Here is a 24,698-nt window from a genome sequence, read left to right on the forward strand (position 1 = left end):
ATACATTTATTTGTATTTTTTCATAAAACATTCACTTTAAATCAAAATTGCATGAAGGTGCCTGTTCGTATACAGTACCAAGTAGCATTCTGACAATGCTGCAGGTGTCTACTTTAAGAAAATATATAGGTATGGGGGGGTTGGATGCTTTTTTAATGTTGCAATTTAGGTTTGATTTGTCCATCTCAAAACTGTGAAAATGGCTCTGGCTACTGGAGGTGCAAAATTTCCAGAGACCCTTGGCAGCGAAAAGGATATACCAATTTACCATGCTTGGCTTGCTTTTGCATATAATCTTGAAATTCTTTTTTACTAAATGCAAATTCCATTAAAAAAATATGAAAATTCACATTAGACTGAAGCCTAGACAGCTACGGTCTATGGTACCCTTCTTTGGTCATTTTATTTTGTGTCTACTGAACTGACTCTGAAAAGGATTTCTCTCCTTATTATTTTAGTAATGATGAAAAGCAAATTACTTGCTTATTTGTTCTCAGTTCTGCAGGTACAGAAAACCTGAAAGTACCCTCCTATGCAAAGAAGCAGCATACTAGTTTTTGGTTTGGGGTTAAAGAGATTGTCCAGGCAAAAAAAAAAAATTATTAAAATAGGTCAGGGAAGGTGAATAAAATAAAAAAAAATTATACTTACCTGCTCCGATGTCCTCCTATCACAGTCTACTAATGTCTACTAGAAGAAAAACTCCTCGCGGGTTGTGAAGTCCTGCCACTGACGCCAATCAACAACATCAGGAATTTACTCTGGGATGTCACAGGTAGTGACATCACATGTCCTTCACTGAGGCCAGTGATTGGTGGTCACGTGTGATGGGTACTTCCACCGGAAGTCAACAATGGAGAGGCAGGACAAGACGACGCTGGGGGGAACCAGAGCACCGGGAAAAGGTGAGTATTAGAGATGAGCGAACAGTGTTCTATCGAACTCATGTTCGATCGGATATTAGGCTGTTCGGCATGTTCGAATCGAATCGAACACCGCGTGGTAAAGTGCGCCATTACTCGATTCCCCTCCCACCTTCCCTGGCGCCTTTTTTGCTCCAATAACAGCGCAGGGTAGGTGGGACAGGAACTACGACACCGGTGACGTTGAAAAAAGTAGGCAAAACCCATTGGCTGCCGAAAACATGTGACCTCTAATTTAAAAGAACAGCGACGCCCAGCTTCGCGTCATTCTGAGCTTGCAATTCACCGGGGACGGAGGTTTCCGTCCAGTTAGCTAGGGCTTAGATTCTGGGTAGGCAGGGACAGGCTAGGATAGGAAGGAGAAGACAACCAACAGTTCTTATAAGAGCTAAATTCCAGGGAGAAGCTTGTCAGTGTAACGTGGCACTGACGGGCTCAATCGCCGCAACCCAGCTTTCCCAGGATCCTGAATGGAATACACTGACAGTGTATTCCCGTATACCCGATATATACCCCCGATACCCGTTCCAACGGTGTGCCCCCCACCTTCACCCCAGAAATACACTGCAAGTCCCCTAGCAATAGAATTGGGGCTATATACACCCACTATTTTTGCTACTGCCATATAGTGCCATTGTCTGACTGGGAATTCAAAGAATATATTGGGGTTACGTGCACCCACAATTTTTGCTACTGGTATATAGTGCCATTGTCTGACTGGGAATTCAAAGAATATATTGGGGTTATAAATACCCTCATTTCTTGCTACTGGTATATAGTGCCATTGTCTGACTGGGAATTCAAAGAATATATTGGGGTTACAAATACCCTCATTTCTTGCTACTGCCATATAGTGCCAGTTTCTGACTGGTAATTCAAAGAATATATTGGGGTTACGTGCACCCACAATTTTTGCTACTGGTATATAGTGCCATTGTCTGACTGGGAATTCAAAGAATATATTGGGGTTACAAATACCCTCATTTCTTGCTACTGGTATATAGTGCCATTGTCTGACTGGGAATTCAAAGAATATATTGGGGTTACAAATACCCTCATTTCTTGCTACTGCCATATAGTGCCAGTTTCTGACTGGTAATTCAAAGAATATATTGGGGTTATAAATACCCTCATTTCTTGCTACTGGTATATAGTGCCATTGTCTGACTGGGAATTCAAAGAATATATTGGGGTTATAAATACCCTCATTTCTTGCTACTGCCATATAGTGCCAGTTTCTGACTGGTAATTCAAAGAATATATTGGGGTTACGTGCACCCACAATTTTTGCTACTGGTATATAGTGCCATTGTCTGACTGGGAATTCAAAGAATATATTGGGGTTACAAATACCCTCATTTCTTGCTACTGGTATATAGTGCCATTGTCTGACTGGGAATTCAAAGAATATATTGGGGTTACAAATACCCTCATTTCTTGCTACTGCCATATAGTGCCAGTTTCTGACTGGTAATTCAAAGAATATATTGGGGTTATAAATACCCTCATTTCTTGCTACTGGTATATAGTGCCATTGTCTGACTGGGAATTCAAAGAATATATTGGGGTTATAAATACCCTCATTTCTTGCTACTGGTATATAGTGCCATTGTCTGACTGGGAATTCAAAGAATATATTGGGGTTACAAATACCCTCATTTCTTGCTACTGCCATATAGTGCCAGTTTCTGACTGGTAATTCAAAGAATATATTGGGGTTACGTGCACCCACAATTTTTGCTACTGGTATATAGTGCCATTGTCTGACTGGGAATTCAAAGAATATATTGGGGTTATAAATACCCTCATTTCTTGCTACTGGTATATAGTGCCATTGTCTGACTGGGAATTCAAAGAATATATTGGGGTTACAAATACCCTCATTTCTTGCTACTGCCATATAGTGCCAGTTTCTGACTGGTAATTCAAAGAATATATTGGGGTTACGTGCACCCACAATTTTTGCTACTGGTATATAGTGCCATTGTCTGACTGGGAATTCAAAGAATATATTGGGGTTACAAATACCCTCATTTCTTGCTACTGGTATATAGTGCCATTGTCTGACTGGGAATTCAAAGAATATATTGGGGTTACAAATACCCTCATTTCTTGCTACTGCCATATAGTGCCAGTTTCTGACTGGTAATTCAAAGAATATATTGGGGTTATAAATACCCTCATTTCTTGCTACTGGTATATAGTGCCATTGTCTGACTGGGAATTCAAAGAATATATTGGGGTTATAAATACCCTCATTTCTTGCTACTGGTATATAGTGCCATTGTCTGACTGGGAATTCAAAGAATATATTGGGGTTACAAATACCCTCATTTCTTGCTACTGCCATATAGTGCCAGTTTCTGACTGGTAATTCAAAGAATATATTGGGGTTACGTGCACCCACAATTTTTGCTACTGGTATATAGTGCCATTGTCTGACTGGGAATTCAAAGAATATATTGGGGTTACAAATACCCTCATTTCTTGCTACTGGTATATAGTGCCATTGTCTGACTGGGAATTCAAAGAATATATTGGGGTTACAAATACCCTCATTTCTTGCTACTGCCATATAGTGCCAGTTTCTGACTGGGAATTCAAAGAATATATTGGGGTTACAAATACCCTCATTTCTTGCTACTGCCATATAGTGCCAGTTTCTGACTGGTAATTCAAAGAATATATTGGGGTTACGTGCACCCACAATTTTTGCTACTGGTATATAGTGCCATTGTCTGACTGGGAATTCAAAGAATATATTGGGGTTACAAATACCCTCATTTCTTGCTACTGGTATATAGTGCCATTGTCTGACTGGGAATTCAAAGATTATATTGGGGTTACAAATACCCTCATTTCTTGCTACTGGTATATAGTGCCATTGTCTGACTGGGAATTCAAAGAATATATTGGGGTTATAAATACCCTCATTTCTTGCTACTGCCATATAGTGCCAGTTTCTGACTGGTAATTCAAAGAATATATTGGGGTTATAAATACCCTCATTTCTTGCTACTGGTATATAGTGCCATTGTCTGACTGGGAATTCAAAGAATATATTGGGGTTATAAATACCCTCATTTCTTGCTACTGGTATATAGTGCCATTGTCTGACTGGGAATTCAAAGAATATATTGGGGTTACGTGCACCCACAATTTTTGCTACTGGTATATAGTGCCAATTTCTAACTGGGAATTCAAAATGCGCAAGGCTCCCGGAAAGGGACGTGGACGAGGCCGTGGGCGAGGTCGGGGGAATGGTTCTGGGGAGCAAGGTAGCAGTGAAGCCACAGGGCGTCCCGTGCCTACTCCTGTGGGGCAGCAAGCATTGCACCACTCCACAGTGCCAGGGTTGCTTGCCACATTAACTAAACTGCAGGGTACAAACCTTAGTAGGCCCGAGAACCAGGAACAGGTCTTGCAATGGCTGTCAGAGAACGCTTACAGCACATTGTCCAGCAGCCAGTCAGACTCTGCCTCCTCTCCTCCTATTACCCAACAGTGTTGTCCTCCTTCCTCCCAAAATTCCCAAGCTTCACAGAACAATAACCCCAACTGTCCCTGCTCCCCAGAGCTGTTCTCCGCTCCTTTCATTGTCCCTCAACCTGCCTCTCCACGTCACGATTCCACGAACCTAACAGAGGAGCATCTGTGTCCAGATGCTCAAACACTAGAGTCTCCTCCATCTCCGTTCGATTTGGTGGTGGATGACCAGCAACCCACCCTCATCGACGATGATGTGACGCAGTTGCCGTCAGGGCATCCAGTTGACCGGCGCATTGTGCGGGAGGAGGAGATGAGACAGGAGTTGGAAGAGGAAGTGGTGGATGATGAGGACACTGACCCGACCTGGACAGGGGGGATGTCAAGCGGGGAAAGTAGTGTGGATGTTGAGGCAGGTGCAGCACCAAAAAGGGTAGCTAGAGGCAGAGGCAGAGGTCAGCAGCTTAGGCGAAGCCAGGCCACACCCGGAATCTCCCAAGATGTTCCAGTTCGTACCCAGCCCCGAAAAACTCCCACCTCGAGGGCACGTTTCTCGAAGGTGTGGAGTTTTTTCAAGGAATGCGCCGAGGACAGATATAGTGTTGTCTGCACAATTTGCCTCTCGAAATTGATTAGGGGCTCTGAGAAGAGCAACCTGTCCACCACTTCAATGCGCCGTCATTTGGAATCCAAGCACTGGAATCAGTGGCAGGCAGCAACGGCAGGACAAAGGCCGCCTGCCGTTCACGCCACTGCCACTGCCTCTGCCACTGCCTCTGCCACTGCCACTGCTGACTGTGCTGGTGATGCACTCCAGAGGACGAGCCAGGACACCACTTCATCTGCCTCCGCCACTTTGTTGACTTCTCCCTCATCCTCCCCTGTTCCTGTCTTATCTCCTTCTCCTGCACCATCAAAGGCACCATCAGGCGCTTCTTTACAACAACCCACCATCTCTCAGACATTGGAGCGGCGGCAGAAATACACTGCTAACCACCCACATGCGCAAGCCTTGAACGCCAACATCGCTAAACTGCTGGCCCAGGAGATGTTGGCGTTCCGGCTTGTTGAAACTCCCGCCTTCCTGGACCTGATGGCAACTGCGGCACCTCGCTATGCCGTCCCTAGCCGTCACTACTTCTCCCGGTGTGCCGTCCCCGCCTGGCACCAGCACGTGTCACTCAACATCAGGCGGGCCCTTAGTTCCGCGCTTTGCACAAAGGTCCACTTGACCACCGACGCGTGGACAAGTGCATGCGGACAGGGACGCTACATTTCACTGACGGCACACTGGGTGAATGTAGTTGAGGCTGGGACTGCTTCCCAAACTGGCCCGGTGTACCTCGTCTCCCCGCCTAACATTCCTGGCAGGGACACGAGAAGAACACCCCCCTCCTCCTCCTCCTCTACCGCCTCCTCCTCCGCCACCGCCTCCTCCTCCGCCACCGCCTCCTCCTCCGCTGTTAGATTGACCCCAGCTACGAGTTGGAAACGTTGCAGCACTGGCGTTGGTAGACGTCAGCAGGCTGTGCTGAAGCTGATCAGCTTGGGGGACAGACAGCACACTGCCTCCGAGGTGAGGGATGCCCTCCTCGATGAGACGGCAATATGGTTTGAGCCGCTGCACCTGGGCCCAGGCATGGTCGTTTGTGATAACGGCCGGAACCTGGTAGCAGCTCTGGAGCTTGCCGGACTCCAACATGTTCCATGCCTGGCCCACGTCTTCAACCTAGTGGTGCAACGTTTCCTAAAGAGCTACCCCAATGTTCCAGAGCTACTGGTGAAAGTGCGGCGCATGTGCGCCCACTTTCGCAAGTCGACAGTAGCCGCTGCTAGCTTAAAATCTCTCCAGCAACGCCTGCATGTGCCACAACACCGGCTTTTGTGCGACGTCCCCACACGCTGGAACTCAACGTTTCAGATGTTGAATAGAGTGGTTGAGCAGCAGAGACCTTTGATGGAATACCAGCTACAAAACCCTAGGGTGCCACAAAGTCAGCTGCCTCAGTTTCACATCCATGAGTGGCCATGGATGAGAGACCTTTGTGACATCCTACGGGTCTTTGAGGAGTCCACAAGGAGGGTGAGCTCTGAGGATGCGATGGTGAGCCTTACAATCCCGCTCTTGTGTGTTCTGAGAGAATCCCTGATTGACATCAGGGATAACTCAGATCACACAGAGGAGTTAGGGATAGCATCCGATCCGTCACAGCTGGAGAGTAGGTCCACACATCTGTCCGCTTCACTGCGTTTAATGGAGGAGGAGGAGGAGGAGGAAGAAGAGTTGTCCGATGATGTGATGGTGATACAGGAGGCTTCCGGGCAACTTCGAATCGTCCCATTGTTGCAGCGCGGATGGGTAGACATGGAGGATGAGGAGGAAATGTAGATTGAACTTTCCGGTGGGGCCAGAGGAGTCATGCCAACTAACACTGTGGCAGACATGGCTGAGTTCATGTTGGGGTGCTTTACAACCGACAAGCGTATTGTCAAAATCATGGAGGACAACCAGTACTGGATCTTTGCTATCCTTGACCCCCGGTATAAAAACAACATCTCGTCTTTTATTCCGGTAGAGGGGAGGGCCAATCGCATCAATGCTTGCCACAGGCAATTGGTGCAGAATATGATGGAGATGTTTCCAGCATGTGACGTTGGCGGCAGGGAGGGCAGTTCCTCCAGTAGGCAACCAAGTTCTCACCGGTCCACACAAACAAGGGGCACACTGTCTAAGGTCTGGGACACCTTGATGGCACCCCCTCGCCAAAGTGCCGCCACGGAGGGTCCTAGTGTCACCAGGCGTGAGAAGTATAGGCGCATGTTGCGGGAATACCTTTCCGACCACAGCCCTGTCCTCTCCGACCCCTCTGCGCCCTACACGTATTGGGTGTCGAAGTTGGACCTGTGGCTTGAACTTGCCCTATATGCCTTGGAGGTGCTGTCCTGTCCTGCCGCCAGCGTCCTATCTGAGAGGGTGTTCAGTGCAGCCGGTGGCATCATCACTGACAAGCGCACCCGTCTGTCAGCTGAGAGTGCCGACCGGCTCACTTTGATAAAAATGAACCACCACTGGATAGAGCCTTCATTTTTGTGCCCACCTGTGTAAAGCACCCCAACATGAAACTCCATGTCTGTACTCAACCTCTCCAATTCCTCCGCATCCTCATACTCATCCACCATAAGCGTTGCACAATTCTGCTAATACTAGGCTCCCTCCACCCTGATTTCCCCCAACTCTGCTGGTTAGAGGCTCCCTCCACCCTGATTTCCACCAACTCTGCTGGTTAGAGGCTCCCTCCACCCTGCTTTCCCACAACTCTGCTGGTTAGAGGCTCCCTCCACCCTGCTTTCCCACAACTCTGCTGGTTAGAGGCTCCCTCCACCCTGCTTTCCCACAACTCTGCTGGTTAGAGGCTCCCTCCACCCTGATTTCCACCAACTCTGCTGGTTAGAGGCTCCCTCCACCCTGCTTTCCCACAACTCTGCTGGTTAGAGGCTCCCTCCACCCTGATTTCCACCAACTCTGCTGGTTAGAGGCTCCCTCCACCATGAATTGGTCCAAACTGGGCTGTTTAGCGGCTCCCTCCACCATGAATTGGTCCAAACTGGGGTTTTTAGAGGCTCCCTCCACCATGAATTGGTCCAAACTGGGCTGTTTAGAGGCTCCCTCCACCATGAATTGGTCCAAACTGGGGTTTTTAGAGGCTCCCTCCACCATGAATTTGCCCAAACTGGGCTGTTTAGAGGCTCCCTCCACCATGAATTGGTCCAAACTGGGGTTTTTAGAGGCTCCCTCCACCATGAATTTGCCCAAACTGGGCTGTTTAGAGGCTCCCTCCACCATGAATTTTCCCAAACTGAGCTGTTTAGAGGCTCCCTCCACCATGAATTGGTCCAAACTGGGGTTTTTAGAGGCTCCCTCCACCATGAATTGGTCCAAACTGGGGGTTTTAGAGGCTCCCTCCACCATGAATTGGTCCAAACTGGGGTTTTTAGAGGCTCCCTCCACCATGAATTGGTCCAAACTGGGGTTTTTAGAGGCTCCCTCCACCATGAATTTGCCCAAACTGGGCTGTTTAGAGGCTCCCTCCACCATGAATTTGCCCAAACTGGGCTGTTTAGAGGCTCCCTCCACCATGAATTGGTCCAAACTGGGGTTTTTAGAGGCTCCCTCCACCATGAATTGGTCCAAACTGGGGTTTTTAGAGGCTCCCTCCACCATGAATTGGTCCAAACTGGGGTTTTTAGAGGCTCCCTCCACCATGAATTTGCCCAAACTCTGCTGGTTAGAGGCTCAATCCACCCTGATTTTCAAAACAAATGTTGGTGCCAACCTCAACTTACTACAAGGGCCAAATTCACTGCTGGTGACAAGCTCTCCTCACTGCAAGTGCCAAATACACATGTTTCAAGGTGTTTTCCTACTGTCAGAGAGGTGGTATTGAGTGTGTAAAGTGTGTAGTTGTTAGGCTGTGATGTTGGGGTAATAGAGGGTCTTTGGTGTGTTAGATGCCCCCAGACATGCTTCCCCTGCTGTCCCAGTGTCATTCCAGAGGTGTTGGCATCATTTCCTGGGTTGTCATAGTGGACTTGGTGACCCTCCAGACACGGATTTGGGTTTCCCCCTTAACGAGTATCTGTTCCCCATAGACTATAATGGGGTTCGAAACCCGTTCGAACACACGAACATTGAGCGGCTGTTCGAATCGAATTTCGAACCTCGAACATTTTAGTGTTCGCTCATCTCTAGTGAGTATGCTTTTTATTTTATTTTTTTCACCTCCGCAACCTATTTAAAATATAATATTTTTGCCCAGACAACCCCTTTAAAGAGAACCTTTCACATCCTCATCAGTATTATATACCGCTAGAAAACTGACAGTGAACTGAATTCAGTGCCATTAATTTTGGCACCGATATCTCCCTGCTGTCAGAAGGATGGGTCTGACAGCACAGTGTCATCGCTGGGCAGTGAGAAATACCCCCCCCCCCTTCCCCCAACAGTACTCTTCCATAGACATGTACTGTCAGAGGGGGCTTCCTTATCACCCGGCTATGACGCTGAACTGTACAGCCCGTCCTTCTGACATTGGGGAGATATCAGTGCCAAAATTAATGGCACCAATATCATCAGCACCAGGACACATACTGGGAAAGCTAACAGCGCGCTTAATTCACTGCACTGTTGGCTTTCTAGAGGTATAATAATACTGCACATTGATGAGGATGCATAAGGTCCTCTTTAGGCTTTACTTAATTGCTGGTGAAAGCAGTCTTTAGCAATAACAAAGTAATACAAGCATGAATGTCGATCCACTAGTAAACTGATTTCAGTCTTACATTATTTAGTAACTGCTCCAGGTTCCTCTCTGCATAGGTCTCATCTCTCATTTCCTCTGCACAAACATCAAGACTGAAGTGAAGACGTGCTAATTGTTCTTGCATCTCTCTCACTCGTTCCAGCTGCTCAAAAGAGCATACTCTGCCTACAGGAAACAGATAACCATGGGAAAGGCTTAACATGGAATTAATGGTGCTATATAAATAAACAATAATAATAATATAACGAAAAGCAAATCTGGGGTAAACCTGACAAATATACATAGCACTGTAAAGAGCTTGTCCCACAGTCACAATCCACAGAAACGGCAATAAGTCTTTGATTGCTGGGGGTTCCCATTGCTGTGACCCCTTAACCAAGATTTCTCATTTTCACTGTTTCAATAGTCATGTATGCACACCACAACACAATTTAAAGTCTGTGGGACTGGTGAAGATAGTACTGTACTCAACTAGTTCTGTCTGACTTGCACATTTAGTTCATAAGCTGTGATTCTGTGATTTAGCTACTGTACTTCTGTCATCTATAAATTGCCCATAAAGTCTTAAAACTGGCTATAGAGTTTCTGCTGTACAGCTTCCAGAACCAGTTTGCCTCGAATTTAACTCAAACAACACTTGAGAGGAAAAGGATGGCAAGATCTTGAGCAAGTTTTTACCATATTAATGGAACAATAACAACCATGCTTCAAGGTTGTCATACACAACTTCATGTGAAATAATACTATTTCTGGCCATTATATGACTATCTCCTGCAGCCTGTCAAATTTTCACTACTCCTTAAAAAGGCACTGCTGCTTCAATAAACTTTTCTTAAATGAATAGTAAAGACGATTAAAACAAGCTTTGTAATATATCTCCCTCCCTCTGCAAAAAAAGACTTCACTATAAAAATCCCTGCTATATCCATCTCAAGATAGACTGCCGGTAACATGACTCATCCATATACTAGTCTAAGGAGAGAGGGATGGGGAGAAGTGAGAAGACAGGCTTAGACTGATGCTGGAATTGAATAGAAATTTTCAATCACAAGCAACGCACTTCACTCACATCATCACAGGCAAATATTTCTCTGTATATGTCCTGTATACTTGTGGGACAGTTTCTAAGGGAAAGAGACAGCTATAGAGCAGATTCCTCCACTACTCATTGTGATCAGTTTATGGCAGCTAGTCTCCACCCACCAGTTCAGAGAGAAAAAGAAAACTAGATATGGCATTCAAAAGGGGAAACTGCTGAAAACTACAGAATATAAAATATATAATGACCAGAAATAATGTTACGCCATATGTACACACATGTAACAGCTTATCCTGAAAAGTCAAATGAAACAACACGTACCCTTTAAGCTGCTAGCTTAGACAGCAGACAGAGAAACCAGCAGACTCTGTTCCCTAATTCTCCCAGTCAATGAGAAATATCCTCAAAAACAGTGTACTAAGGCGTATTGATATTAATAATGCACTTGGGTGAGATAGAAAATTAGCTGCAAGAGCTTGTCTCTCCCTTTTTCTTCCCTCAGGCCTCGTTCACATCTGCGTCAGGACCCCCCCTGAACGGACTACCAAACGCACTGGCAAGCAGTGTGCAGTGAAAGCACACGGACCCCATATACTATAATGGGGTCTGTGTGCTTTCCGCATGGTCTCCACACGAGTCATGCGGACAGGAAAGTAAATAGTGATGTACTTTTCTGTCCGCATGTTCCTTTCGGAGACTGTGTGGAAAGCACACGGATCCCATAGACTATATTGCACACCGCTTGCCAATGCGTTCGGTAGTCTGTTCAGGAAGGTCCCCATGCGGACTCCCTCGAACGGATTATCAACGCAGATGTGAACCAGGCCTTACTCAGCCTTTCAACTCCCCTCTCCATAGGCCCCAATAGAAAGCTGTAATTTGATGTTTCAGTGAGTTGCATACTGGACTGAAAGACCAAGATGGAATTCAGCAGAAATTTTAAAGTAAATGTTATTTTGGGAGAGTGTGAATTGTAAGTCAACAGTAAAAGAGCCAGATAAATGAAGAAAGAAACCTTTTTTTCTGATAAGATATATTACAATGTTTTTGTACACTACTTATACAAAATCTTTAAAAAGTTATGGATTGTTTAAGCCCCATTTGTATTTTCTACTTGAGGATTATTACTTCCTCCATCTCTATTACCAAATGCTTGAAGCTTTCCTGAGTGAAAGTCATTGAGAAGACTCAAAAGACCCCCTTCCATTTCACAAACATGGGATACGTCAGTTAGGAAGGAGTGCTGAAGGCTAGGTCCAGGAGTTGCCACTTCGCAGGGGGCTGCAGGCCGAGCACGCTCCTTAATACCCCTGAAAAATAGAGAAAATTAGATAGAATTTTTTTTTTGTAAATAATTTATAATCTTTATAAATGTCAGATATTTTTCAATTCAATAAAGAGTATGACTAATGTACCTAGAAGAGTTAAAGATGTAGAGTGTAGCTAGAATATGTTAGTGAGTGGTGGATTGGTTGCAGACTTCTGCACACAATGTACAGTATATTGTGTCTGGATTGAGTTTTGGAGTGGTGGAGTTTCAGGTCAAAGAATTTTTTTTGCAATGGACAGTATGTGCATGTAACAGGTGCAGATATTTCAGACCCTTTTTGCCAAAATACATGATAGAAAGCATATACTAAATATGACATTTCAGACATTTTCTGCTGAGGATCAAAATATGCATCTGTATGCATGGGTATGTTGCAGACCTGAATACCACTGCATGTGGAAAACCTCTCAAACCCTTTGTTCATGAAGGCGCACAGAAAATGTATAACATCAGCACATACCGTTAGGCTATATTCACATGACCATTGATAGAAATAGCTGTGAGAAACAGATGCAATGGTCTATTTTTTACAGCTATTTTACAACTGGAGGCAGTCATTTTCATAGACTATTCAGGCATTTGTGAAAACAAGAAAAAATTGGTTATGTCCTATTTCTTGACAGATCATTCACAGGCATAACCCCAAAAAATCACAGGTTGGGATTTATTAAGATGGTTGCATCATGCATTAGTCTTAAAGAGGACCTTTCATGGATTTGGGCACATGCAGTGTTATATACCACTGGAAAGCCGACAGTGCGCTGAATTCAGCGCACTGTCGGTTTCCCGATCCGTGCCCCGGGTGAACAGCTATCGGTGCCAGTACTGTAGCTCTTCACAGTCAGAAGGGCGTTCCTGACAGTCTGTCAGGAACGCCCTTCTCCACAGCAGCGCCCATCGCGCTGTGCTGTGCGAGCGGGGAGGAACGCTCCCTCCCCTCCTGATAATACGTGTCTATGGACGAACACTGTGAGCAGAGGGAGGGGGCGTTCCTCCTCCGCTCACACTGTACATATGATAGGCGCTGCTGTGAAGAAGGACGTTACTGACAGACTGTCAGGAACGCCCTTCTGACTGTGAAGAGCTACAGTACCGGGACCGATAGCTGTTCACCCGGGGCACGGATCGGAAAAGCCGACAGTGCGCTGAATTCAGCACACTGTCGGCTTTCCAGCGGTATATAACACCGCATGTGCCCAAATCCATGAAAGGTCCTCTTTAAAGGAGTTGTACAGGGTTAGAAAACATGGCTGTTTTCTTCTTCTTAGGAGGTGATATAAGTAACGTCTGTTGGTCACATGGCCATGCTCCAGTTTAGTCTCATTCATTTTAGTGGGACGGAGATGTAGTATTGTCATGTCTTAACGGGCATGAGGACACTTCCTGGGAATAAGAAAGCAGCCATGTTTTCTAGTCCTGAGCAAGCCATTCAATATTAAGTGTATTGGCGTCAGACATGCCACAATTATTGAGAAGGTCTGTCAAGAGTTATAGTAAATCAGACAGACTGAGGAGTCCCAACCCTGGCTTACCTTGATCCTTGACCCTATTCCAGCCACTTTTTCACAGAACTAGTGCAGGAGTTGGAGAAATGACAAAGTGGCGTATATTTGGCACAAATATAGAATAGAAAATAAAAGCTGTGCGAAAGGTAACAAACACAGTTTCATAAATCTCTTGCAATGCGTAGATTGTATCTGTGTATTCTCTATACTGATTATCAATGGTAAATTTTTATATGTGGACTAGGCTTGTGGTGTATATAGAAAAAAATATTAAATGTGTGAATTTCATTTCATATTTTATAAGCATAAGTCAAAAATTAACAGGACATAACATGAAAACTTATTTATGCCCTTTTCTCACTGCTGATATCAGATCACATTTCCTGGGCACAGTTTACCTCTTGATCTTATTCCTTTGCTTTGGTGAAGGTGGATGAGGGAGGCCAAGGCTGAAGGTGGCACTCTTACTTGGTGGAGCAGAAGCTTTTCTTGTAGGAGCTGGTGGAAGCGTTTGTGTTACACACACTTTTGGACTCCTCTTTTTCCTTTTATCCTCCATTTACTTGTACTCTGGAAAAACGTATTGAACTGTATATAGGTAAACTAGATTTGAAAGATTTAAGTAGATTGTCTGCTTTTTCAGTACTGCAGGATGCATGCATGGAATAAACTCAACACAACATATTTGTCAAAGAAAGACTAAAGACCTAGACTTATATAGATATAGATACACTGGGATAGGCAAGAGGAAATTTAGCAGGTGCAAACACCAATAATTAAAGAAAAAGGTACTAGTTAGAGTTTGGCTGTTATCTTGTTGCTATATAGGTATTTACAATATTCTTAGTAAATTAAAATCTATAGCACACTTTGATATAGTCTAGTATGCTCTGACCATTGAAGATTTTCAGGAAGTGGATTAAACTGCCAATTTTATATAGGTAGATTAAACAAACATTATAAATGATCACATATACAATAGCTTACGATGTATAATCTTTTCTCAGACCACACCATTCCTGGAAGTCATGAAAAGAAGCTAATTAGGTAAGACAACCAAAAGTGCTTTACTGTAATGCACAAGGAATTAAAACTGTTTCCCAACATCCATTTTTTATGACTATTTATAGGATGTGATAAAAGACAATGATTGTTGACAGTGCAGCCACAAGGACTTCAGTAATGATCTCAAAACAGGAGTGCAATGGGCAGATAGGCTGCATATACTGTATATAGTTTCTCCACATTGAAATTTATTTGGGCTAATGAGACTACTGAGTGTCTCCGCATTTCTGATTATTGATTGGAATACCAATCAGACCTTCACGAGTCAATATTTTATAACTTATCCTACAAAAGGATCATAAACCTTGTTACAGGAAGGCATGGTTTATAAGTGTAATGGCTACATCACTTTGGCGGCATAATGTAGCTTATGCATTGCATTGCACTAGCTTATAGATGTCACTGTGTGCTGAGATTGAATTATATTGCATGGTACTAGTTACCATGTAGTTATCACTGAAGAGTGTGGCTCAGAACTTTAAGATTAGCTGATTAGTACTTTTTTGTGTCATTCTTTTAATGTGAACAGATCTTTTAAAACATAATAAAATACTTGCTTAAAGGAATGTGTTAAGAAGCAAATATTTTCAAATTAAAAGGGTTGTACCAAATGTTGAGGTTATTCCTTACGGATAAGACTGTAGATAACTTCATGATTGTGGGGGAATTTCTAGGATTCGCTCTGATACTGAAAACAGGAGTTCAAGGTTCCCTTTCTGATGGAGTGGCAGGCCAAGCATGTGCTCTGAAGCTCCATTCATTCTCTATTGGGGTGCCAGAGACAGTTGAGTACTGGACCTCAATCTGTGGATTAATGGGGGTCCCAGTGGTTAGACCCCACCGATCATGAAGTTATTCCCTATTCTCTGCTCCAGGTCATAGAGGGTGGTCCTGAGAAGGGAACCCTCCTCTATGATATCATATATGCCTAATGGGTGTTATTGTAATGAGAAGGTGCAGTACAGAATTTACCAATACAATACAATTGTTCAGTTGCTATGACTGAGGAGTAACTAGAGGTCTGAAATGCCTCAGAATTGTACGTTTGCTCTGTGATGAATCTTATGGATTAATATAGAACAATCAGAATTTCATTTTATACCTTGGACTTTTTTGCACTGCATTTCACGGTTTAAAGTGTAACTAAACATAAATCCATGTTGAAGGTGAAGATAACAAACTTTGTAATATATTTTATATAAGAATAGCAATATTAATTCACCTCTTTGTCTCCCTCTGTCACAAATCAAATCTGTACAATAGAACTCTATGAAGAGGATAGGGGGAGGAGGAGGAGAATTCCAGACTAAACATAATTTTCTAATTAGGCTGGGGTTGGTGAAAAATTATTATTTTTTTAAAACCCATACTCACCTGTTCCCAATGCGATGGTGTCCTCCCAGGGCGGTCCTGGTCCTGCGGCTTGGCTGTCTTCTTGCTGTGCAATTTCTTACTGCCTGTGACATCCCGGTTCCCAATCAGCGGCCTCAACAGTCATGTGACCGCTGAGGCCAATCAACAGCCTCAGGAAGGGAACCGTAGTGATGTCTCCAGTTCCCTTCCTGAAGTCATGTGCGGTGGGTACTTCTGCCGGAAGACAACAATGGAACTACAGTACTGGACCACGCGGGGATGCACCAGAGCACCAGGAACAGGTGAGTCTGTTTTGTTTTTTTAATAAATTAAATTTTAGTCTAGACACTAAACCACTCAAAGGTCCTTATGGACTGGTGATTAGTTTCCCAAATAAATCTATCCTAACACTATCTGTGGCTGCAAAACGTTATACTTACCTAGAGATAAGTCTCACTTGACTCATCTCTCGTGCTACAGGTGCCTGCACAGTTGCTCACTGGAGTTGGTGGAATACTCCATGTGGTCCAGAGTATGTGCACTGAAGACTGTCTACTACTTCACACTTGGTAAGTATAAAGGTTATTTTTCATTGTAGTCCTAGGCTTCATTGTAGGCTTGAGGTACTTTGATCATGATGCAGCTTTGTAAATGCTTACAAAAGCTGAGGTTATGCTCACAAGTGGTATGAGTTTTGTGATGTGTCCCAAGAGAAAAGTGCACTGGTGCTACAAGGGAACTTTATAGGTCAAGGAATAAAGGAGGTGAACTGAGATGTGCATTCTCACACCCACTGATGTGTGGAAAACATGCAGGATAGCTTTGTCGGCAAGAGATCACTGCACAGGAGAGAAGTGCAGAGATGTCAGACAGCAATTAGTTCCAGCTATTTATATGTACACCTCCCTGAGGACTTAGTAAGGGCCCCAGTGAAGCACAGTTACAGTTCCTATGAGTTGCCTGACTGCTGGTGACTGCATAGAAGAGAGAGGTGCATGAGAGTCTATGTCCGAGACCTAAATATCTGTAAAGAGTGCAACTACCATGAGCGATGGACCAACCAAAAAAGATAAGACCACTCCTGAAATGTAGCAATACTAAATGCATGTAAGTATAACATTATTAATGGGGTCTACCCGCCTGAGATTTTGCTCAGTAAGATGAGTGACAAGATAGCAATGGGAAGATGACCTCTAAAGAGAGGATAACAAGTTGCCAAGGTAAGCAATTGTCTAATTTGAATATCACTTCAAAGTTATTTTTCTGAAATCAGATAGTTGTCTCAGGCCACACTCTTATCAAGCTAGCTTTCACAAGGCTTGAGGTTCAAATCAAATAACGCTTGTGCCACTTCCCGCACCACCTAGTGAACTCTGAGGATTTTAAAACATATTTAAAAATGTGGCACATCACAGAAAATACGTCTATTAAAGCTACTGCATCCCAAATACTCAGTCCACTTGTCTCTCCTAGCTAACCCTGACTTCCAACTGGGCACCCATCACTCCTCACAAGGAATTTTATAACTGGTATAAGGGCAATCTCCATTTACAGTATCCCTCACTTTCACTTACAGTCCTTGCTTATCTGCAAGCAAAGAGCTATATTGTTTCTTTGTACCCACTGGAACGAAACCCGACCATTCTCTCATCTGTGACATCCACCCTCAATGAAGGGCCGCTTATTTCACTTTCCTTCATAGCCCTCTAAACTATACCCACACTCAAACAGCTTTCAACCATTGGGTATTTGACATTCCTACCCTATCAACACCAGTCTCATTAAAAGCTCTAGAGAACGCTGCAAGCATCTACCAATAAAAGAGCCTGGGGTGGGAAAATGATAGCTTTATAGATATTTCACCCCCCCCCCCCCCCTCGCAAAGTAAAAAGACAATACATGAATGCTTTCAGTTAAATTCTTGGTACCTAAACCGGCTGCTGGTGTCCCACCAATCCTGTTAGTTGGAGACATTGTTGTTGTTTGCCTCGGGTGACATGGGGGTTCCCTGTGTGTAACATGCCATTCATCCCCCCCCCCCATTCCTTCCTACTTTCTTTTTTACCCCTGTTATGTTTGTTTTTCCCCCTCTCTCATTTTCACAACTCTCTTCAGTGGATGACCTCCTTCACTTTCGTTGCTAGGGACAGGGTGTGTGCGGAGCACAACACTTCTTGGATCTTCCTAATTCAAGGGCTATCTGTGCTATCCACTATATAAGGGAGGGCGCTCCCCTTCCAGGGCTCTGCCGTCGCACTACCAACATATAGCCTCCACATTTCTTCCAATTTCCTTAGCGGGTCACTTTCCATTAGGATAAAGGAGACAATTGGTTGTGTTAAATGTTTTTATTATATGCTTCATTTAGGTCTTCCTTGCTTTGTATGGGGTGCTGCGTCACTTATCGTGATATTGGTCAATGTTTTGTGGCATCGTTTTTCAAAAAGTTAATAAAAACATTTGAATATGAAGTATATCCAGTGAAAGCTACGGTTTACATGTAATGTATTTTCCAGTGTGCTTCATTTCCACTTTATACATGAATATGTGAAAGTATATTTCACTCAACTGCGCAATACAGAATGTTTGTTTCATTCTTGTTAAGATAATCTGTTGATGAATGATTTAGTGATATCAGATCTGTCTGGTGACATTACCAAGTATCCTGAAATCATTCAGCACAGTGCTTACTGTGAACTATTTATTACTGTTATATCATCGGGTGGACATCCAGTCTCTTATTCTACTGCATTATCTCTTTATGTGCACCAAGCTAGAGCAAAAGCACTGTAGTTTACACCACAACTGTAGTTCAGCAATCATTAGTACTTAGCCTCCTCATTCTACAGGGGACATATTGTACCCTCCCAGAGAAACCCTTCAATTATACCGTCCCTAAGTAAGTATGGAAAGTATACCATTAACAAGGCTCCAACCATACATGAACAATTGTAGTCAATTCTCTCGCTGAGACATTTTCTAAATGCTATAAATTATTTACTAAGTAGCTGCTGCCATGGGTGGACAGAGTATACCGCACTGGAGCTCTGTTAGGGTATAGGGTGATCTTTCACATTCATGTTTTTTTATGCGGCTTTTAAGGTCAAAACCGATGGGAATTATAATGAGTGTGTATAGAGACATCCACTTGTTTTCCACAGTCTAACAGAGATGTGCACTATTTTGGTCCATTTTTCTTACCAAATACATTAAAGCCTTATTCACAAGTCCGCGTTTTATATACACGTGGCATTCACATTTTTTTTGGATGCCATATATACCCATTCATTTTAATGTGTTTGTTCAGATGTCCGCAAAAAAATAACAGAACCATGTCCTTTTTTTCACGGATGCATCACACCAACAAAAGTCTATGAATCCACAAAAAAAAAATGACAGGTGTCATCCATTTTTCATGAACATAGGACATACAAAGTATATAAAATGAAACAAACAAACAAAAAAGCTCTGCTTTTCACAGACGTGAAAAACGGATTGACAACAGACAGCACAACATACACAAATAAGCATCGTGGGATGCCGTCCATGAACAGTACAGGCCTCAAATGTCCTTGGATGTGAAAATGTGAATGAGGCCTAAGTCTGTTAAAATCAACCTTAGGTGGCTAAAAAAAAGTTCTAAAGAGAAAATAGGTTTTTAAAGGGGCTCTATCACTAGGAAAAGTCATTTTTAACTAATCACACCTTTGCATAGCCCTTAGAAAGTCTATTTCACACCTACCTATAGTATGTAGATTGCCTCACTGGTTTCTGAATAAGTCCGTTTATATTCATATGCTAATTAGACTAGTGCACGATAGATGGTGCACACCTCTCCTATTGTCTTCTATGGGAGACGGCTCCTGCTGCTGCTGATGACTCGCTTCCTGTTTGCTTCACACACACATAGAAGATAATGGGAGAGAGGAGGCTGCTGGGAACTTCCTGAGCTGGCTGGAGGCTCATTAGCATATGAATAAAAACGGACTTATTCAGAGACCACTGAAGCAATCTACATACAAAAGGTAAGTGTGGAATAGCCTTTCTAAAGCCTATGCAAGCATGTGTTTAGATAAAAATGACTTTTCCCAGTGATAGAGCCCCTTTAAACCTATAAAAAACACAAACAAATAAAAACTCAGATTATGTCCTTCATGTCTGTGAAAAGCAGATCATCTTTTTTTTTTGTTTAATTTTCTGTATTTTGTATGTCACTGGGTCTATGAAAAATCGATTGACTTTCATTGATGTGATGCACGTGCTTCTATGCTTCCAAGGAAACTTCTGTCTGCCTTCTAAAAGTGTTCAACTTATATCCAACAATGTTCTGATCTACTGACTGACCAAAGTAACGGAATGTAAAACTGTAATATAAAACAGGCCTAATTATATCTCAGAGTTAATCCCCTTTGGAGACGACAGTGTGAAAGGTCAGTGTGCTATCCGGGTTTTTCCTGAATAGCACACTGGCCCATTCATTTCTATGGGCCTGTACACATGACCGGTCCCATGTGTGGACCGAAGGTATGGGCCGTGTGTGGGTCCTATTTCTTTCCAATTTTGCAGCAGGAAATTGTGCAGCTTCAGAACTGAGGAGTGGGCTGTTACTGCAGCCAGAGCTCCTCTAGAGAAGCCAGGTAAAGAAATTTACCAATTGCTGTATACACAATACTCAATGGGTGCTGTGTATACAGCTATGGGAGTGTGAAGGTTATAATCAAGTAATGTATGAAAAACATTGTTATCTAGCTGAATTCTAGATATAATTGCTTATGCTTGAAACTGGTATAATGTTATATGCATGATAAGATGGTGCCTGCATCCAGGATGGGTCAGCACACATTCCTTAGCCGAGAGAGGAACTAATAGGAACATATAGAGTGGTGTAACTTCTTTACTGCTGGCACTCAGCCTAATTAATTAGGACGACGACAGTTACCCGGAATTATTGGTCAATTAGTCATAAACATGGCTTTGACCTTATCAGCAGCAGCCACATTGCAGCTCCCCTCTGATCTGGCGGACTGTTAGGGCTAGTTGACACAAAATTTTTTGCAGATGGATTTTGACACGGAATCCGCCTCAAAATCCGCCTGCAAAAAATGTTCCCATTCATTTGAATGGGAGCCGCTTGCTTTTTTTTCCCCACTAGCGATTTTTTTTTTTCTGCTAGTGGGAAAAAGAAGCAACATTCCCCTTCCTCCCGCAGATTCCGCGGCTGAGACAGCTTCGGCATCCGCAGCAGTAGACTCACTCCCGATTAGGATCATTCATTCCGCTGTGTGAACATACCCTTATCCCTGCTGGATCCTAGTAGACCCAGATCAGCCTAGCAGTCATGGGCAGGAGGCTGCGTTCCTCCTGTAACTGGGGCTAAATGTAATCACCCCCCACACACACACAAAAAAAAATACTGTTAAAATGTCCATAAAGGTGTATTAAAACCTTATCGAGACAAAATGTAAAAAAAAAAAACAACTAAATAAATAGAAAAGTAAAAAAAAAAAAATCAAAACTATAGTAAAATAATTTAAAAAATAAAAAAATAATATAACAATCCTTTACCCACATCACAGGTTCTAGCCTCACCCCTGACGACACAACACCAATTAAAAATTACCGTAAGGAAGCATTCACACGGAGGAAAATGGCACTGAATTTGGTGTGGAATCCGCGTCAGATTCAGCGCTGAAAAAAAATCCTCCCATTGACTTCAATGGGTTCCTTTTTTGAAGTCAATGGGAGGCTTTTTTTCAGCGCGGAATCTGACGCAGATTCCACACCAAATTCAGCGCCATTTTCCTCCGTGTGAATGCACCCTAAGGGAGAGAGAATACTATTTTAGGCTAAGTGGCCCCACAGACTAAAACTATTTTAGGCCCCACGTGGCGTCTCACAGTAAAAAAAAGCTATGCGGGAAAAACAACGGCAGCAAAGCATTGCAGAGGAAATTTGCAGAGTTTTCCTCTGCAGACTTTCAGTTTCAATTATACCTATAGAGAAACTGCCAGCCTTTCCATAAATATAATTGACATACTGCGATTTCCAAAGCCGTAACAGTTTTGGAAATTGCAGCGTGTCGTCTGCGTGTATTTTATTGCAAAAGTGGGGTTGGGATTCACTAGAATCCCATCCACTTTGCTGCGATTGTAAAACGCTGTTTTTTTTTTCCACGGCATTTCTGCCACATGGTGCCCTGGCCTTAGGCTAAGGCCCCACGGGAAAAAACGTGGTGGAAACGCATCGTGGTTCTTCCCACAGCACTTTGAACAGAAAGTTAACAAGAGTTTTCCTCCGCGGACTTTCTGTTACCATTATATCTACGGGAAAGCTGCTACTGACATGCTGCAATTTCCAAAACCGCGATAAATGGGAATGGTTCGCAAGAATCACATCCACTTTGCAAATACTGTAAAATGCCCCGATTTTTCCCAGAACATTTCCGCAAGAGGCATATCGCTGTGTTTCTGGCCTGTGGGTGTTACATGTCACATGTTAAAAAAAAGACACATTTTCCATCCTTTTTTGTTTACATTTTCCCGGCTATATAACAAAATCAAAATAACATCAAAATAAAGTCCTATGTGTCACCAACAAAAAAAAAAAATAGTTTATAGCTCTTAAAACCGCATGCACAAAGAGGTACTGAAGAGGTTAAAGATGCAAAAAGGGGTATTAATCATTCTCAGAGGGTTTTTATATGATATATTTATTTTAGAATTGGGGATAGTAACAGTATGAGGACGTCACATGTGTAATACTTGACATTTTTCCTGCACTGTATTCAATCAGATGGTCTGCAGAGCCCTTTGTGTAGTGCTGTACTTACACGGTCACTGTATGATGGTATTATTGGTATACTTGGGTTGGGGCCCCACTTGCATGTGTTTACCCCACTCCATGCTGAATTCCTAGCTACCCCTATGCCATGGTGTGTACACTACAGACTTCCCTTAACTACTTCATGACCAGGCCATTTTCCCTGGTTCCTGACTGGCCACGGTTTGGTTTTTTTTCCTATATGTGATTTTGAAGGCCATTTTTTTCATTTGGATTATTCAAACAATTTTTTTCATGTTTTTTTTTTCAGTGATACATATGATTTTATTTCCGCATTTTTTTTCTTTCCATTAAGGGAGCGTTCACACTACCGTCGGTGTCCAACAGCTACTGTCCGCAAAAAATCTTGTGCGGACATCGGACACTAGCTGTCGGACACTGACGGTAGTGTGAACGCCCCCTAATAAAAAAGAGAGAACATTTATTCAGTTCTTTCAAGAGCACAAAGTGCTTCCGAATATTGATATGATTTACGTACTATTGTGTATACATTCTAGCAGTGTACTATTGGTAATACATGATGTACGTACTATTGTGTATACATTCTAGCAGTGTACTATTGGTAATACATGATGTACGTACTATTGTGTATACATTCTAGCAGTGTACTATTGGTAATACATGATGTACGTACTATTGTGTATACATTCTAGCAGTGTACTATTGGTAATATATAATACTCTTCTCAGAGCCCGCTGTACATACACAGAATACCTCACAATATATAGAGATTTGTATCAGTCATTCCCTACCTGTAACACAATAAGAGTGATCCGAGAGATATACACAGGGCAGGATCCAGGGAGTGGCTGGTAAATAACAACAAGCAGCAGATGGTTTAGGGCTCCATGACAAAACACAGAAGACGTAATGGAAGAAGAAAGGAGGCTTTCATGTTCACATTAGAGCCCAAAGAAGCCGATACTCTGCACACACTCCAGGAGATTACAAGAGCCAGACAAGTGAGAGTGGACATTACCTCGCAGTGCCCCGAGTGAAGCTGGATGAAGTTAGCCAAAGGCAGATGATCCTTTCTCGTCACACTGTACTTTGTGTACTAATCCGCCTCCATTATCCCAGTACCACTACACTCTGTTGTCACCTCGTCCGTCCTCTGCATCTGTGTCTCCTCCTCCAATGTCCCCCGCTCATGAACACTTGCAATGCTCCATCCTCTTTCTCCACATTCCCCCTCACCCTCTGAGGTAACGCCTCGTCCTCCTGCTTTTATAAGTCATCTCTCATTCACTAGAAATCTGTGATCTTTATTCAGACGGTGCGCTTTACAGTACGATACTAAAATGAAGAAGTAACTGCTATCTCCAGCAGAGATCCTGGTCTACGTACTGTACAAGGCACAATGGGTTACACTGTTGGCTATATTTCCATATAATATTCCAAAAATTGAAGATAACCAAACATTTATTTAAAAACAATATATTTCAAACCTTGAGATACTATGTAAAAGAGTTTCAACCCCTGTCTGAGCTCTTAGGGTCAGTGCAGTTTTTTGGCGCTAATTTTGACACTGGCTCCGCCTTAAAATCAGCCTCCAAAAAGGCCTCCCAATATTGGGAGGCTTTTTTTTGGAAACATTTTGCATATATGTTAAAACAGCTCAAATTTAGCACCAAAACTTTCCTTTCCATGAGTCCCGAGGAAACACACAAAAAGATTCATTTTACCTTCTCTGCCTAACAGATATAAAAAGCCATATTAATTATTTAAGAATTAATCAGCCAAACAGCATATCGTGGGGTTGGCGCTCTGGCAAATGGGCAATTGCCCACACCTATGGGGGCCCCTGCCAGTGGCATATTTTCCCTTCTATGGGAA

General features: G+C 43.2%; 1 protein-coding gene across 3 annotated transcripts in view; it reads right to left on the reverse strand.

Moving 5' to 3' along the window:
- Nucleotides 1-24,117, reverse strand: part of CCDC28B (coiled-coil domain containing 28B) — a 31,250-nt gene extending 7,133 nt beyond the window's left edge. Inside the window, exons 1-4 of one of the 3 annotated variants that reach the window (XM_075264717.1) lie at nucleotides 23,842-24,117; nucleotides 14,003-14,166; nucleotides 11,916-12,079; nucleotides 9,750-9,895 (exon numbers count right to left, since the gene is read on the reverse strand). In XM_075264717.1, the coding sequence (XP_075120818.1) occupies nucleotides 9,750-9,895; nucleotides 11,916-12,079; nucleotides 14,003-14,163 (471 nt within the window). In that variant the 5' untranslated portion in view covers nucleotides 14,164-14,166; nucleotides 23,842-24,117. Of the gene's footprint in view, nucleotides 1-9,749; nucleotides 9,896-11,915; nucleotides 12,080-14,002; nucleotides 14,175-23,836 lie in introns of all 3 variants that reach the window. The other 2 variants (XM_075264716.1, XM_075264718.1) reach the window with 2 other exon arrangements.
- Nucleotides 24,118-24,698: the final 581 nt, after the last annotated feature.

The sequence above is a fragment of the Leptodactylus fuscus genome, chromosome 2, assembly GCF_031893055.1.
Source record: "Leptodactylus fuscus isolate aLepFus1 chromosome 2, aLepFus1.hap2, whole genome shotgun sequence".
Classification (NCBI taxonomy): domain Eukaryota; kingdom Metazoa; phylum Chordata; class Amphibia; order Anura; family Leptodactylidae; genus Leptodactylus; species Leptodactylus fuscus.